This window comes from Zonotrichia albicollis, chromosome Z, assembly GCF_047830755.1.
Source record: "Zonotrichia albicollis isolate bZonAlb1 chromosome Z, bZonAlb1.hap1, whole genome shotgun sequence".
Lineage (NCBI taxonomy): Eukaryota > Metazoa > Chordata > Aves > Passeriformes > Passerellidae > Zonotrichia > Zonotrichia albicollis.
Window position 1 is genome coordinate 22,528,904 of NC_133860.1, and position 18,213 is coordinate 22,547,116.

At 40.6% G+C, this 18,213-nt stretch overlaps 2 protein-coding genes across 3 annotated transcripts in view; one reads left to right on the forward strand and one right to left on the reverse strand.

Moving 5' to 3' along the window:
- Positions 1–1,168: 1,168 nt before the first annotated feature.
- On the reverse strand, positions 1,169–6,385 carry LOC141727205 (uncharacterized). 2 transcript variants are annotated; one of them, XM_074533315.1, is made up of 2 exons: positions 6,231–6,385; positions 1,169–5,881 (listed from the first exon to the last, which is right to left on the reverse strand). In XM_074533315.1, exon 2 carries the CDS (start codon positions 5,482–5,484, stop codon positions 4,876–4,878), a length of 609 nt encoding a protein of 202 aa, XP_074389416.1. In that variant the 5' UTR covers positions 5,485–5,881; positions 6,231–6,385; the 3' UTR covers positions 1,169–4,875. The 2 variants fall into 2 exon arrangements, with proteins under 2 accessions (XP_074389416.1, XP_074389417.1); XM_074533316.1 differs by having other exon boundaries at positions 6,109–6,363.
- A 40-nt stretch (positions 6,386–6,425) lies between these two features.
- EFNA5 (ephrin A5) overlaps positions 6,426–18,213 on the forward strand; it is a 205,508-nt gene continuing 193,720 nt past the window's right edge. The window contains exons 1-2 of the mRNA XM_074533313.1: positions 6,426–6,603; positions 6,701–8,002. Of these exons, the coding sequence (XP_074389414.1) occupies positions 7,875–8,002 (128 nt within the window). The 5' untranslated portion in view covers positions 6,426–6,603; positions 6,701–7,874. The remainder of the gene's footprint in view (positions 6,604–6,700; positions 8,003–18,213) is intronic.

The window sequence follows — 18,213 nt, forward strand, 5'->3', positions numbered from 1 at the left end:
ACAAGCAAGCACAGGGTTTTGCAACAATAGGAACTGTTTATGATTTTACAGCTTATGATTCATATGGAAAATGAACAGCAAGAGTAATGGTTGCAGTTGCACAAACTTAAATTGAAAATTATCCTGAAAGTTGATTAAATTCTGAAAATTATTAAAGGGTATCTTGTCAATTTTTTTATTCTTGTAAAGTGTGCTATTAATAATAAAAATTAATAATCATGTTTACTGCATAGGGGTTTTTGGCAATCAAGTACAGAATTTCCATTATGTTTCCAGGCGATAACCTGTGCCTTGATTTTTTAACTTGTTTTCTTTCACTTATCTGGACACAGACAAAAAAATACCCTAGCTGTCTATCCCATGCAACAAAGCTTAAACCAGAAACAAACAAAAGGCAGCATACCCATAAGCAAGGTCAGTGATTTTTCCATTAGTCAATGCATCACTACAAAATGAAAAACCACATATATCTGCAAGCACCTGTTTCTGGTCATATTATTGTGAATTCAGTGTTTGGTTTTACATGCATGTAAACCTCTTTTAGTCTTCTGAGGGTTTTGTTTTGTTTGTCTGTTATCTTTTAAATCTTCTTCTGTCTGTTTTGCAAAGACTGCTTGAAAAGAGAGTTTCTAAACAAACACTGATGTTCTAGACCACCATATGCAATTACTCAGCGCAGAGAAAGATTCCTGAAAGGGTAACTGTCATCATAAGGAGTCTGGAAAAATGCAGTCTTAGCATGTGCATTTGAACAGCAAGCAACACAAAATATCATTTAAGAGTATCCCAAGGTCAAACAGGATTAATGTTTACCTTAGCTGGTTTGAGTCCTGCCCTGTCATCATAGGAGATACATGGATGCTGAAATAGAGCCTGCTCATGTAACATAATCTGTATAACCTGCATAACCTATCTGCACAATACAGAGCTTTTTTCAGGACTAAACAGCAATCTTTGCAATAACTACATTAATACTGTCCACTGCTTGTTGGGTTTTTTTTCCAAATTACACTTTATTTTTACAGTATAGTACTTAATCTCTCTTGCTGCTACAAGCTTTAAATACTTGCTTCTACAGTGATAATATCAAAATCGGAGGTTTTGCAAGATCCTAGCTCTGTAATAAATTAAGATTGAGCAATTGCTTTCAAAAGTCTTTTAAAAAGATCTTAAAATTAATGTCTTTAGGAATTGAAGTGAATGGGAAAAGGAAAGCTCTATATTTATCCTAGGGCCATGGATTCTCTTGCTTCAACTTTAGTGATGAGATATTTCAGTTTTCTTATTGAATCAATATTAATGACAAATCAGTGCAATGAGCTTTACGTTTTGTAAAGACAGACACTCTACACAGGCTCTTGAGTGGGTAGAAACAAATGCTTTTATTTGGTCTTTCAAACTGGCAGTATTAAAATATTTTAACTTCACAAAGGCATAAATTCTGAGGTCTTTAAAGTGTGTGTCAACAAAAAAAATCTTCATAATTAGGTATTTAGTAAACATGAGCAAAAGTATTTATGAAGACAAACAAACACAAACCTGAATGGCAACACACTACATCTTAGTTATTACTGACATATATGGAGGGGATATTGCACTTAACTTCTGTACTTCTGTGTCTAGGAAGAGATAAATAACCGGCTTCCATCTATGTTTTTGAAAATCTTATGCCCTGTAATTTTTTCCCTTGTAAGCTTCGGGGATGAAAAAATTAATGAAATAGCTATTTGAAGGTAGGAAATATTCTGGCTCCCTCTCAAAGTTTTCCTTAATGTATTAAACTTTCAAATTTTCAGAATCACATTCAAAGTTATGTGCTGAAGAGATCTTGCCCACTTTGTGAGCTAAAGATCTTTTGACTGCTCAGCCAGACACACAGGATTTGACCTGACAAACTGAAATGGAAGCAAAGTTGATAACTAGATTTTCATTAAAAACAACAGCAAATTCTTAAGAACCATATGCGAAAAGGAACATGCATGATTCCTGGACAAAATAACATTCCTGAAAATATCTTGGAAAGATACCCCTCTAAAAGTTATCTAAAATTCAGTTACTGTATTTTGTGCCATGGCGTTTTCTTTTATTTTTATACAAGAGTCTTGAACTTGCTTCTTTGAACATCCAAACCCATGAAGTTATTGAGCCTCAGTACATTACTCAGTAGAGTAAACATATAATCTATCCCTGGTTAGTGGACTGGAAAATGAGGGTTAGGGGAGCAAGGGAGTTGCCAGACAGCGTAATACAAAGAATATTGAGAATCTTAATTTAATTCCTCTATTCTAGCAAGCTGAAAATACTCACATGCACAAGTAAATACTGGTTCAGTTTTGTCTGAAGCCACATCCTTATATCCTTGTCATAAGATTATTTCTTCTTCCTATGAGGAAACAAAAGAAGGACCAAAGAAATAGAGAGTACATACACAAAGTCTCTCACAGCTAAATGTGTCTGAGATTAAAAAATATTTTTAAGTTAGAGAAATCACCTAGAAAGAAAGCTCTTATCCTGTTGAGAATATTTGCAATCAAATTAGGAACACACTTCTCTATAAAGAATTCATTAATTCTCTCCCACAGTATTGTTTATGTCTATGGTACCTAACTCTTCTCATATGGAAATTAGTCCAAGATTTTACTCAGAATTATCCTTTGACAGCTTACAGTATCAGGGATTACTGTAAAAGATGAGAGAATTTGTGATGATTAATCATTCTGTTCAATTTGCAAAACTTGAAGCTGAGATTGCTTCTAAATAATTTTTTGTCAACATGTTTATGCAATCAGAGAGTGATTAAAAAGATAAGAAAAGCATGATGCTTTCAGGTCCTGAAAAATACAGGTCCAGGGTTACCGCCGATAAACAAATATGCTGAAATTCTGTTCAGCCTTTTAACAAAATATTGCAGATGATTTAAACACAGACCAACCATAGGAAAATATATATATTTTTGCCTGGTTATGTTTAATAAAATTTTACTGAAATCTTAACACATGATTTTAAAATTCACATTTCCACAAAATTTAGGGGAAAAAAAAGAGTTTTAAGATGCAGCTATATACTTCACTAATTTGTAGTATGCATCCATTTTTCCAGAAATTTCAGGCTTTCTCTAATTCTCTGGGTTTTAACAAAAGGAAAAAGCCCATGATATTTGCCTGTTGAATATCTTTAAAGTCACTGGAGTTAATGTCAGAAAAAGGGTGGATTGGGTCCTACCAGTTAGTGTTACTTCTGAAGCACTGCTCAAATTTATAGAAGATAAAAATCACACATACAAACTATAGGAACAATGCAGAGATATATTTGCTATTTTCTGTTTTATGAGTGACAAACTATCCCTGAATGGCAAAGACAAGTACTTAAATTATATTTCAACAACTCTACCTACATTGTCCAGAAATTCTTTATATCTTGAACAGATAAAAATGATTTATGGTTACAATGATAAAAATAATGTGCATTGTTAATGGCAATCAGCAAAGAAAGAAAATATTCAGATACATCACTTTTCCCTCAGACAAACTCTTAGGCTATGCTTAGTTTAATTATTTTGCACTATGTGATCAATTAAGGTAGTGACTGCAGCACAGCACACCAGCCCTCAGGAACTCTGTGCAGCCACCGAGGAAGTACGGGCTCTGCAGTGGAGGGTAAAGGTTCCTTTGTGCTGAAGGTCCTGTCAGAGGCAGCTCCAAACACTCACTGTGCACACATACAAATTTTTCTAAACCCTGTATTCAAAATAGTTTCACTGGTGCTGAATTACTTGTTAACAGTCTTTACCTTTCTGCCTAATGAACACTAATGCCAGGGGCCATTGGTACACAGAAGCATTTCACAACTGTGCTATCAATAATTGTGTAATCATGTAATCATAAAAATGGAGAATGGGCAAGAAGCTGGCAAGCACGGCATATTTGATCAGTTCTGTGAAGTGGTTATTTAAAAAATATTCTCACCTTCTCTTTATTAAACTGCTATTTAGCTTTACTTGTGGAATTAATTTACATCTTCAGTCCAAAGGATTTATGTCTCTGTATTGTTTATAAACTACTAAGATACAGTCACCTAGAGCTTGCTTGCTATGCAAAGCAGGGAAAAAGGATATACTCCTGCTACTGCTAGTATTTTTTTGATTTTTTTTTCCCATTACTAATAGTTTACCTTCTTTTCACAGCTTTGTATGCGTTAAAAAAAAAAAAAAAACAAAACCAAACCAAATCATTGCAGTCCTGGAAGAACATTTATATTCTAGATTAAGGTCTGACTCTGCTATTAAAATGCATTTTAAATTGTACAAACTGACTCCTTGCTCTTTCCCTGTGATATTTCTCACAAGGAGAACAAAGAGGAAAAAAATATTGAGCTTTTCTTACAAATGTGGCTGAGGAGATTCTTCAGGGAAAAAGAAAGTGTTATTTATTCGGCTTCCTACAAGGGCAGTGATTTCCACATGTCTATTTGTGCTGGAGAAAAAAAGACTAAGGAAATATCGGATGTTCTTACGCCTATTAAAAGAACTTAGTTCAAAGATGGCAAAAAATTGGAATTGCTGGTATTCTTATAATGAAAAGGAATGTAGAGAGTTTGAGCTTATGATGCCTGTTATACCTGGGTCATTTACTTGCCTGGTGTACTTTGTACGCTACGAACACTAATCTACAAATGTCAACACATTGTAAACAAGGCTGGAGGAAGACCATGGGGAGACAAGTTTTTAAGCTTTTAATAGTAAAGCTTCGAAAACCGTAAAATACTTCGATAAAAAAAACCAAAACAAACAAACGAACAAACAACCCCCATCCCCAAAACTAAAAAAATACCCCAAAAATTTTAGAAAATCAACCTAAGGGGTTTGATTGTTTCTCTTTAACTCCAGCCCATGCTCCGTCGCTTCAGTGATTCCCGAGCGGAGGGCGAAGAGCAGGAATCGCGGGCAGTTTGGATGCTGCCATCGGTGAAGATTAACCCGCAGTGTCCTTCCTCACGCCGAGGAAAGCCGCAGGGCGCGGAGCAGCCCAAGGAGCGGCGGCAAAGCAGAGCCCCGCGCAGGATGCGGCCGCCGCCGGGCCCGCGCTGCGCCGACGCGCCGCTGGGGGGAGTCGGGGCGCTTCCGAACGGGCCGCGCCCGCGGCGGGAGCGCCTGGCACGGCACCGCACGGCACGGCCCGGCACGGCCCGGCACCGCACGACCCGGCACCGCACGGCCCGGCACCGCACGGCACGGCTCGGCCCGGTACGGCACGGCACGGCACGGCACGGCCCGGCTCGGCACGGCACGGCCCGGGCCGGAACGGCACGAGAAGGGACGGACGCGGCGCTGGCCGCCGTCACCTGAGCAACGCCGGCGGGCGGGAGCTGCGGGAGGAGGCTCCGCTCGCTCCCAGCTCGCCCGCGGGGGCCGCTCACCTGCCCGCTCCGCTCCCTCCCCGCACCCGCGGGCACTTGGCGGCAGAACGCCGGCCCGGCGCCCATCATGCCCCGCCGCCGGTATCGGGGTGTCGGCGGCGGCGGGTGGCGGAGCGGAGCCCCCTCCGCGGCTGCGGAAGGTCCGCCCGCGCCCCGCCGGTCCCGCCGCGCCGCGCGTCGCCCGGGGCGTGGGTGCCGAGCCCCGCTGCGGGGGAACGCGGGGAAGGAGTTTGCTGCTTCGATGGAATTTCTCGGCGCACTGTTTTTCGTGGCAGGCGGAAACCCGTCCACACGCGGGTCCCGTGCAATGCCTGTCGCAGCATCCGGCAACGAAATGGTTACCTTCAGCAGTAAGGCTGCACAGGAACCACTCCGAGTTCTTAGTAATTCAATTAGTCAGGTTTCCAGAAGGTGGGGTTGGGTATTTTTTTGGCACGGAGGAGGAGAAGCCCTGGACGACGCCTCCCTTCTCGTGTTGCAAGCCAATCCGGTCGAGGTGTAAAAAATAAAAAAAAAAGAAAAAAAAAAACAGGAAAAAAAGAAAAAAAAGAAAAAAATGGAATCTGTAAGCAAACAGCAGGCTATGTCCTGACTGGCTGCGGCGGCAAATCCCCCCCTTTCCAAAGTAAACTGCATGCAAAAATCCCACATGATCAAGCAGCAGCGCCCGTGTTTCGAGCTGTCTGCTTGCACCTCCTCCTCGTCTTCATCCCTCACGCACACCGGCGCCGGATCGGACCCTCGCGTGTGCATGTATGTATGTGTGTGCGTGTGTGTGTGTGTGGGTGTGTGTGTCCCTGTGTGTGTGCGCGTACCTCGCTGTACCGCGTATACATCTCTGCGGCTGCCTGTCGCACACACGCATGCACAGAGGCAGCTCAGCACGCCAGGCTCCTAGCTTTTCCAGGTTGCTGATGTCGGATTTACGCGCAGTGAAGGGACCGGTCATTGCAAAAGGGGGCGTGACTGTTTAAAGATTTTTTTCCTCCCATAAAGCATTTTTTTTTTTCAAAACTGACTTTTGCCCCTCCAATCCTCGTCGCTCTTTACGATCCCTCCCTGCCTGCCGCTGCATTCAAGTTTATTTATTTGCCTGCTGGCGTTGTATATTTTTCCTTGCTGCTCTCGCTGCTGCTTCAGAGGGAAAAGGGGAGCAGCTTTTGGGCAAGACCGAGAAGATCTGGGGTGGTTGGTCTTTTCGATCTCCCTGTGTAGTCATCGGAGGGGTGGATTCTTTTACTCTCACCTCCTCCCTGACCCTTCAAACTGTTTTGTCCTTCCGCAGAAGTTGATGTTCACGGGACTGGACCCTGCTTTATCTCAGAGAGGCTCCGGGAGGCTGAATCAGGAGATTTCTGCACCTCGCCGTATCACTCCATTCGTTTCCCGAGCAGGAGAGGCCAGCCAAGACCAGTATCATCAGAGGAGTTTGCAGGCTTGATTTTGCACTTCTCCGAGATTTTGCTTTTCTCCACGCCCTCTCATAAAACAATTTTTTTTTATTTTCATCTCCTTGGTTTCCACGCCGCTATATTTCTTGGATTGGCCGTTCTTTTTTATTTTTTCTGCCCCCCTCCTTTTTTTTTTTTTTTTTTTTTTTTTTTTTTTGCCTTTGCTGTTGCTCAGTCCGTGGTGCATCCACCGCCCAGGAACAGGAAGGACAAGAAAACCACTCCACAAAGTCTCCTTCAAGACACTCCGTGCTGCAGAACAGGCTTCTCAACTCCATCAGCGCAGCAAGCAAACTCCTCAGGGCTTTTGCTTCTTTCCCCCTCTTCCCCTCCCCCCCCCTTTTTCCCCCCGTGTTTTTGTTTGCTGCTCATTTGAGGGGAGCGGAAGGCCAGAAAGGAAGACACAAACTTTGTGCTTTGACATTTGCGGGTACTTCTTCTCCCGCTACCAGCCGGCGGCCTTTAACATATTACTCGGACCCCCCGTGGGCTTCCAGGGGAAAGATCTCCTTCTCCTGCTCCTCCCCGCTTTTCTCCCTCGTCTCCCGCTCGTTCGCTCCTTCCATCCCCGCGCACTCCGGCCGTCAGCGCCGCTGGGGCCGCTCGCAGGGGGAGGAGGAATCGCTGCTCTCGCCCGCCCGCGGTGCCGGCGGGCCGGTGTATGTCGTGCCGTGGGCTCCGTGCGGAACTCCCGGTGAATGAGAACCGCTCGCCGCTTGCCGCCGCCACCCGTCTCGGCCCCCGCCACCCCCTGCCGCGGTGAGGCTTCCTGAGGGGCCGCGGATCGCCCTCCCCGCCTGCTGCTCGTCTGCGGCGCTAAGCGCCCTCCGCTCGTTGCGGCGCGGCGCCCACCGCCTCAGCGCTTCGCTTTTCATTCATTAACCCCAGAACTCCCGCGCCTCGGCTCGGTTCCTCCTGCCTTCCTCCCCGTTCCTATTTTTTTTTTCCCTTTTTCCCTTTTCTTTATTTTTCCCCGCATCCCCCTCGCCGCGCCGCCGGCCGGGCGCGATGCCGCACGTGGAGATGCTGCTGCTGCTGGCGGCCGCGGTGCTGTGGGTGTGCGTGCGCGGGCAGGAGCCCGGCGCCAAGGCGGTGGCCGACCGCTACGCCGTGTACTGGAACAGCTCCAACCCCAGGTACGCGGGGCGGCCGCGGGCGCGCACCGGGCAGGGGATCGGTGGGAGGCGCAGCGCAGCGGCGCTCCGGCGGCGGAGACCCATGTCGAGAGACCGGCTGCAGGAAAGAGAGGAAAACTTTTCCTTTAGGGAGGTTCAGGGCTGCAGCCAGCGATGGTGCGGGCGGGTGGCGGGGCTGATTTTCTCTCCTCTATCCCTTCCCTCCAAGGCTTCACCGGGATCGGCCGCCGCCGGCCTGCAGGAGCGGAATGGATGCGCTCCCGGCGGGGGACACGGGCGCCCCTCGCCGCGGGGCAGCCCTGTCTGCTGCCAGCCCTTCTCCGGGAGCGCGAGAGTGATGAGGGGCACAGGTAGCGGTCCCCCGGTGGTGCCCCGAAGGGTTCCTTTGGCAGGCGTGGTGGCGGCCGGTAGCCGGCCCCGGGCAGGGCTCCGCGCCCTCGGCGAGACCCGCACGGCGCCCGGGTGAGGTGGTTGTCAGGGGCGGCTGTGCCCGGCCGTGCCCTGCGCTGCCCTCCCGGCGGGGCCCTCCCGGGCGGGCTGGAGGTGAGCAAGCGAGGTAGGTGCGCCGTCCCGGGCCGGCTCTGCCGGTGCCGCCTCACACAGGACGGCGCATTCCGGGTCCCCGCAGTCGGGGCCGAGTGGTGCTGACGCAGTCTCCCCGCTCTCCTGGCTCCGGAGGACTCCTAGCACCAGGCTCTGGGTGCAGTTCAACTCTGGAAAGGGAGGCTTCATTTAATTGTATTTTTTTCCCCTGGAGTTTTCCCTCATGTTTAGCATCAGAAAATTTCAGTCTTCCTCCAAATGGTATCCATGTGTTTAGGTAAAAAGTCATCTGGGTATTAAATATTTTTGCCTTGTCAAAGTGCCCGTGGCAGGCTTACCTTTTTTTTTTTTTTTGTTTGTTTGTTTGTTTTTTTTTTTTGTTTTCCTGGTAAACCTGTCAGGCTAGTCTAAGTAAATTTGGGGACGTTTTATCTTACGTTATCTCTTTTTTATGCTTCTGATACTGCTGTTTGGCTTGAGATTAGCACATTGATTTTTGTCACAGGTCATGTTTTTTAATAGATCTCTGTTGCCTGCAGAAAACTCCGCTGCTCGGTATTCCAGAGTAGGTTTAAAATAGGTGTTGCAAAAGTTAACAAGCAGAATTTTCAAGTGCCCAGGGTTAGCTAGTCTGTCCAGCACTTTATTACTGTGCTCCTGTGCTCAACGCCTCAGCAATAAATAATTGGCCCAAAAACTTGAAACAGAAACAATCATGCTTGGGTATGATGAACATCTGTGATTTGAAATGCCTCTCTCTACATTTTCCTCTTTCTACATGTGTTGCTTGAAAAAAACTGCTCAGAGTAAATAAGATGAAAAGTTGCACCTCACATCATCCATCAGAGAACATATGTTCCCAAAAATTGCTTGCCTCTAAAAATCAGAATTTTTATTTCTGTTGTTATGCAAAATGAATTGTAACTGCTAGAATAAAAAAAAAGAAGTTATATTCTCAAGTCCCACTGGGCAAAAAGAGGATCATTGAAAGAAATAGGTGTTACTAAATGCATACATTGCTAGCATAACAGTTAAAACACTTCAAAAATAGCCTTAGATTCAAGATTTTTCACTTCTGTTGTCTTATGTGTGATCTTAACTGTGCGTAGGTGAAGACAGTTGAAGGTACAAACAAATGCTTACCTAGTTGGCCTAAGTGGGCATTGCACTGAATTATATTTACGAGGATTCAAGTAAATGAAATCATATATTAATACTATACTACTCTTTTTAATCCAACATCAAACATCAGCACACTGCAAAGAAAACTTAGTTTTGTTATTCTTACAAACAGTAGAGGAAGAGTTAAATTTAAGATGTTTCTAAACCTTCTGTTTTAAAACCAAACATTTCTTGTCTTAGAACACTGCCCTCTCACAATGGATGTGTCTGTTTGGACTTGCCATGTCTATATGTGAGTTAAAAATATGAGTAAGAGCAGGGTGCAGATGCAACTCTCCTTTGTTTTATACAGCGTGCCAGTTTGTGTGTGCTTTCTAAGTAACACAAGCATTACAGAAAAACAGGCAAACACCTGAATGGTAGGTGGGGGAGACCCAAAGAAAAGAAAGCACTTCTCTCTTGAATTTGTTTTGTCAGAATCTGAGCTGAAGACAAAATTGTCTTTGGATATCAAAATATTTAGAGCATTTAACAGTGTTGCAGGAATAACTTTGCAGTGATTTATCTTCATTTAGAGGCAGACTCAGGAGATGAATGCATGTAGAATAAGTAGAGATGCTTACTTGGTGATAACTATTTGAAATTAGAGGACAAAATGTACTGCCATTCTATAAACACAAATAGTAACATTGTGATGGAGCTTACTTTATCATATTTATTCAAAATTAACAAACTGCCATAGAAGTAATTAATTCCTTTAAAAATTGAAATATTGATCATCTTAATAATGATTAAGGGACTCTAAATTAAGATTAAATTAAAACTTTGAAGAATTTGATAATGATTGTCCTTCTTTCAAATTTGATGGTTTAATTTTTATTAGTATTAGACTACAGCAACTTGCTGAAATATGTAAAGATTTTATTCTCATTGAAAGACACATTAGCAAATTGCTGAGTGACCCAGCTGATAAATGCTCCTAGTATGAACAATGTTTGGTAAATAAAAAATCAGATGAGTCCATTAGAAAAATTCATATTACATTGCTTGGTTAGTTGACAGAGCTCTGCTAGAACAATTAGAAAGTGTATAGTCATTATTGCCAGCATGTATGAGTAACAAGTTTTTTATTTTTACAGAGTCAAAGTCAGTTCTTGGAAATGTTTAAAGTATTGCCATGCCTTACTTTTCTTTCATATTTAATTATCAGCATACACCTTGTATAAATGCTGTAGTCCAGTTCCTGGTGAAAATATGCTTAGGTATTAAAATTTTGAAGTATAAATAAAATAACTCTTTTTTAGTCCTTTTTTTTTCTTTTTCCTTTTTTTTTTTTTTTTGATTGGAAATGAATCATCAAGTAAACTCAAAAATGTGATTTCTTTTATTTGTTTATTTATGTAGGCTTAGAATTACATGGACGCAAATTCTAACTGTCACCTTAAAGTGCACTAGTCTTTCAGCACTCTTTGCATATATGTTTTCTCATGTGGGACTGCAAACTATTATCATCAGGGAATATTGTTCTCAAAATAATGCTCAGTTTTGGAATGAAGCATATTAATTTAATCTTGATTGGTAGTGTCCTTTTAATTAGAATTCAGACCAAATGTAGTGTACCAGGGCCAAATTTTGAAGTGGTCTACCTGCATCATGCCTGCTGCTGTTTGTAATCTTGTCACAGTTCAAGCTGAACTACTTGTTTTAATTGTTGCTACATTTTTTTTGCTTGCCAGGATTATGCTTTAAGATTGTGGTTTCTATTTAGGTATTTCCATGTAAGTTGTTTCAGTGTCAGGTTATGTAGCTTCATAAATTGTTAGTTAGTTTCAGGGTGGTTAAAAATACTTGAATTGCAGGTCTAGTTTCTGGTCTTACATAGAGGCCATAGCTTCTAGTCTCACAAAAGCAAATATTTTTTATTAGGAGTATTACTGGATTTGGCTGCATTTTATACAAGAAAATTGTACACCAAATTCATAGAATAATTATTATAAATCATGGGATGCTGATATATTTTCTCTTTGTGTATTTATGTGGATAAAATCAGGAAATCAGATGGTAAATAGAGAATTTAGGTATTGAAAAGTAATTTTAACTTCAGTTAGTGATTGCACATAATCAAAGCGGATACCACAATTTGGTCAGTAAGTAGAGGGGTTTTTTTTTAGATACGTATTGGGGGGAAAATGAGTGGATACTTCTGAAAATTCTATGCATAGATCAGAATTTCACAACCTGGATTTCTCAGCCTATGTGGATTTTGTAGCTGAGTATTTAGGAACTGTTTCAGAAAAGCATCTTACTTCTTTGAACTCAATCCTTACACACCTAAGTTCTGTTGCAGTTGTGTGGGTGGATAGATGTGTGCTTATGTGCCTTCCTGGGCCAGCCAAATTTCACAGATTTAGTTTTGAGAAGCTCTGGATGTGGCAGCTCACGCACACCTGGCACTTCTTGGAGCACACTTATGGACTGGATGGATGTCTGAGTGTTTTGCCATCTGTTATGTGTTTGTGGATTTCACCATAGCATGTTAGTTGTATGTGCTGAGGTTACGTGGCTGTTTTTTTGCTTGGTTTGTCTTTTTTTGTTGTTTTCTGTATAGATACAGTTCTGCCTGTGTACAGAGTTGAGGGAAGGCATGCAGAAATGGCTGGAATAGGAAGAAGGCAGTTAAACACATGTTAAGAAAACTAGGAAGTTTTGTATGAAGAAGGGTAAAGTCAAAGTGTTTACTTTAATGTTGGTATTATGTATCAGTTTCATATGTCAAGGGAAGCATAGGAGCCTAAGTACTTGAGGTATACATACACATCCTTGTAAATGTATTGTACATATATATAAACCTATTTTGAAATAGCATAGCTTGCATTTTGACAGCATTTTATCCAGCAGCTTGCTCTGAGAGCTGAAGAAATCTCTGACTGGTTCCTTGTAATTAAAAGATCAGTAGTAGAGCTGTCAATTCTTTACACCTACTTTCTCTGCTTTTAATAGTTTCATTAACACCTTGTGTCTCCAAAAGAACATTGGTGCTTATTTTAAAAGTGGGTGTTTGAAACAGTTTGAAACCTTCTATGGAAAAACTGCACAAAGAACAATAGTTTCACTGGCCTCCACCCTTGTATGAAAGGCAGCTTGTTAAGTGGTACCTGATCTTCATGAAATGCTTCTTATGAAATCTTTTTTGAGTGCATGTAGTCAGGACACTTCATTGCATTCTTCTAGCCCTGTGTGCTTTTTGAGAGGGACAGATAAAGATGAGCCTTCCTTTCTCTCCCCTGTTGCTATGATCTCAGCAATCTACCAGCTTCATGCTGGGCTGAAAAAATGAATGAATGCAATTAGTCCTTGAGGAGTCATGGTCATTACATTCATATGGACAGGCATACGTAATGTATATGGCATATGTAATGAGAATATGTGTGTATTTCAATGTTTGTATATATATACTTACATATATATACACATATATGTGTATGTATGCATTGAAATGTGTCATTAGGTGGTGACGTGGTGTACAGTGCATCAGGAATATTGTGTGAGGGAAAAATCTGAAAATTATTTTTTAAATTGAACTCTTCAGTGTTTAGAAAATTAATGGAATTTCCATCAAATTTCCAGGTCTAATCTTCCAGCTAAGGCATTTTGTGTTAAAGTTCAAAGCAGTAATAAGAGAATTATTTGTAGATTCTGTGTTTTAGTTCTTGGCTGTCTTCCAGTTGGCTGTTTCTTCACACACTGGTAGTTCCCGGGTCAGTAGGTGGGCAGGTAGATAAGCTAGCACTTGGGCACAACAATGTAAAATGAAACAGAGAAGAATTACATGAGTGTGCTTTGAGAGCTCTCCTAGCTTATTTGAGTGTTTTGTGACTTCTTCCAACACGAGTCTGTTGTTGGGTGGAGGACTGCAGCATTGCTGAAATACAAGACTGCCAGGAAAACACATTAAGAAGGTTGGTCATTGGAAACAGCTGAGAGAAGATGCTGACAAGGACACAGCCTTTCCTGGTGAAATAAGTAGATAGTAGTTTGTCCATGCCTTTGAGAAGTGCCTCCATTTCTTTGGGTTACTGTTTTTACTTTTTTTTTTTTTTTAATGCAATTACAAGTATTTTAGATCTGCGATTGTCTTCCAATAAATACTCTTTGCTCTGCTACCCAGTTCTGACCTTTGTTTTTTAAAAAAAAATCTTTAGTCTCATGATTAATATAATATTCCAGTGTTTCTGAATGGTCTAATTCACTTTTGAGAATAAAGGGCCCTGTTTTGTTTGAGATTTTGTTGCGCTTGTGCTTAAAATTTAGTCAGTCAGCAACACACCAACGTAATGAAATGAAAACATTTGGTTTGAAGTAAATAGATAAATTATTACAATTGCATTCTGATGGTGTTACAGTTGTTGTGGGTAAGCCATACTGTAAGGTATTTCAGCACAGCTGAATGAAAGAATGGAATCATTCACGCATTAGGACACTTCCTTGCATTTTTGCACTCTCCCTTTTCATTGTAGTCTCTCCAAACTAGATTTTGGTTGAGCTCATTTAAAATGGTGCGTGTATTTTACAATGTGCAAACATGTATAGATATCTGAAATCCTCTTTTTTAGGAAACTGAGCCTACATTTTTACATTACAAAAGCACAAATCCTATTCCTATCAATTGCAGAAAATAATTTGAGTTAAAATGAAAAATGTGAAAATACATGTGTGAAAAAAACCCCAGTGTTCTGTGAGGATTGAGATTGTATTTCTCCATCATAGAATGCCAGAAAAATACAGTAAAAGAAAAATACGCCCCAATATATATATGTATATATATTTAATCTGGGGAAACATCCTTCATGTTCTGCTATTGATAGGTTGATGAAAATACCTTGTTAGATTGTAGTTTTATGAAGGAAATTAATTTATTTCAGACTGCTGCAAAATGTAGAGATATATTTTGGTGTCCGTATTTTGTTAACTGGTATGCAAAGAGCTTTATGGCCTTTTTCTGTTTAAATGCATGGCCAGTAAAAATGCTGTCAGAAGAAAAATCGACTAACAAGAAAATGCACAAAAGTCCTGTTAATTAGCAAGACCTACTTGAATTGCTAATACCAATTAAAGCAAATTCTTCAGGTTCTGCAATTTTTACTTGAAAATTACAATTCTTATTGTCACTTGCGTTATAATCTAGTGGACAAATTTTCCTATCCATGCTGACATACTGCATGGAGAAAGGACCTTAGACTCACGAAACCTGTAAGTTATTTTTCATGTTCATTTTTTTTCCTCATCATTAGATCAGCATATTAAACCATTCAACAATAGTATCTGCAGTAAAAAAATCTCATTTTACTTTTTTCACTGAGAAACTTTATTTTTTGTCTTTTCTTCAGACTTCTGAAGAACCTTCTTATTTGGTAGGCACCATCTTTAGGTTTTGATTGTAGTGATGAAATGGTGCAGTGTGTAGAGAAGAAATGATTTTTTTAAGAATCATTGAGTGAAGCAAAATAAAAAAAAAGAGTGTGAGATACATTTACTTTGATGCTTGTCGGCCTCTGCTAAAACATATTTGCTTCATTCTGAAAGATAAAATTTGGACTCATGACATGTAAAAGGATGCATGTTTTGACAGAATATATCTTTTGTCATGATTAATGTTTGCTGTGGAGCATTGACCTTCTTTATTCATTAAAATAATATAATACTTCCTCCCTGAAATTACGTAGTTTTTCTTGCTCGGGGGTGGATATTGGCATGTTCATATGGTGTGAGCTGTTCCTCAGTAGTAGTTGAGCACTGCAGCTGTTCCCTGGTGGATAGCAATGAAGCACTACCTTTTTTGGTTTTGTGGATTTCAAAGTAGTATTTTTCATTTTTCTGTTACAATTCAGGAGAATTTTCTTCTCTTTACAGGCATTCAAATAATTTTATCTTGTCAGACAGGGACCAGCTAAGAAATATATAAATATTGTTGTTATTATAATGCTATTACTGTACATAGGATTTTTTGTTTAATTTTTACTTCAAATTTGTTTCAAATTTGTAAATAAATTTGTGTATCTTTTCTCAGCCTGTGTCTTTGAAACTGGAGCTGAATACATTCTAACTCTTTTAAGCAAAACCAAACAAAATAAATTCCCCAAGTTTCTTAATGTCTAATATTTTGTTGGATTTGTAAGGCTGTATAGATAAAATTCAGGGTTTTTTTGAGAGGAAAAAAAAAAAGAAAGTATTTTATTTTATTTTACTTACTGCTAATTTTAATGATGATCTTTGTAGCAGAGTTGTCAGTCTTCAATGCTAATTTATCAGCATTGGGTAAGGACTTCTAGCAGCTTTAAAGATGTTTGGTCTCCTGCAATTGTTAAAAGTTGTTGCAAGAAAATTTACCAATTAATGCTGTTAATGAGCAGGAAAAACAGCTGCATTGGATTTTTGTTTGATGGTTGTGGTTCTCCCCTCTGCAACCCCTCCCACTTTATTTGATGTCTAATCAGATTTTCAAAAAATAGTTATGTATTCATACAGGCAGGGCATTTGGTGAGCAGAAGTTAACAAAGTAGGAGCTATCAATCCTGCTCTCTTTCCTATTGTTTCCAGAAAAGAAGGAAATAAAGAGAGACTCTGGAATTTGAAAGTATTGACCTTCTGACACGCACACACAGCATGGTCATTGCACTGGCACACAAAGTGCCTTAAGCCACCATAATGGCAAACTGCATTTTTGAAGTCACTGATATGAGAGCCAGCTGGATGGGGGATGGAAAGCCAACTGTGATTCTGCAGCTATTTGTAAGTTACCACTTTAGAGCCAGACAGCTTCACTTTTATATTCCCAAACTTACCACTTTGGAATAATGTTGCTTTGTTCGGCTTAGCCAGGGATTTGTGACTGCTACATAGACTTAGAACCATTTGGTCCAGAATTGTGTGGTCATTCTTCATAGAAATCTGCTTCACAGAGTAATTTCATTCATCTGGTTGTGGGGGAGGGATGAGAAACCGTGAAGGAACATTCAGATATAGCATTCTTCAAGGAAATTGTGCATCCACATTAGCTAGTTGCTTTTTAAAGGTAAAGGCAGAGATTTGGATCAAGCAGTTATGGCCAATTCAGACCAATGTCTGAAGATTATGTGTGATCTCTTGGATAGGCTTTCCATGTATAGTCTGGAAAAGACCTAGTATTTTATGTACTGCGACAGATCTTACCCCTGGCCCATTTATTTATTTATTTATTTGTTTACAGTTATTGCTCCAATACACTTTTACATAATTTTGCAGTTCTCTTGGGACTTAGTTTATTAAAAATTAGTGATCCATCACTAAGTGGGATACATTACAAATTCTGGTGCTCCCAAAAGGGAGTTTTTGTGCCAAACCGAAAAAAATAATAGGGATACAAAAGCTGCCAAAAAGCCTGCCTACCAATTGCTAATTAATCAGGTGAAAAAACACCTCAGCAACTACAGCTGAATGTGGAACAGTTTATTTTAAATACGAATAAAGATATGTTAAGAGGGCATAGCATCTCTTTGTTTCTACCTATGTATAATTTTAAAAAAAGTTAACTATGTGCTGGAGTCAGTGGGGAATTCTTTGAGGTTGATGGCATTGTCAGTACATAGAACTCTTTCAAAAAACTGCTTGCTATTAACAAAAAAAAATTAATGATGTTGATTTTTTTTCTGTCAGTTTCTGTCTGTTTGTGGTAATTTATAATAATATATCTAGACAACAATCAAGGCCTTAGAAAAGATGTTTTAAAAAACTTCTATCTTCACTAATCTGGATTACAAGGTATGATAGAAAAAGAACTATTGCTGTGAATATCTGGTTTCCAAAGCTGCCAATCACTTCTGGCACAGCTCCCATCATGGTTGCTGTGCCCATAATTAAATGCCTGTCATTAGTGTATTTTTCCATAACATTTACAATGGAAAAGGCAAGGGGTCCTCGCAGAGCTATGGCTGTCAGGGGAACAATAAAAACTAATTACACACTCTGCTGTCACCATTGTCAGCTCTGCTTTTGGGGGCATAGAACATGGGAAGTGTGTGCCTAATAATTATATATATATATATATATATATATATATATATGCATGCATGCACACAATCCCCAATTGGAGAAATTCAGTGCTAGTGAAGTCATATTTACTTGGAAGATTATTCTTTATTCCAAAGGTTTTAATTCTAGTGTTATGTTTGTCCCTTCACTTATTGCCAAGTTGCTGACACTTTTCCCTTTGCTTTTGAGCCACATTTGCCTTTCTCTTGTTCTGTCTTGCACACTTTCTGGTGAACTGAGCTTTCCAATAAAATTGCTGCAATCAAGGCCAGTATTTGTCTGCATTTATTCAATAGGTGGGAATCATCTTTTGTATGCTTTTGCTTGTGCCTTGTACAGTAAACTGGATTAGAAAAAAGCTGAATGAAAGCAGCTAGTTTGCATGTTCATGGTTTTTTTCTGTTTCTAGCCCGTAGTCTGTGGGTTATCTTAAGTGAAATCAGGTAAGATTTTGGTGTAATGCAGTACTGATTTGAATG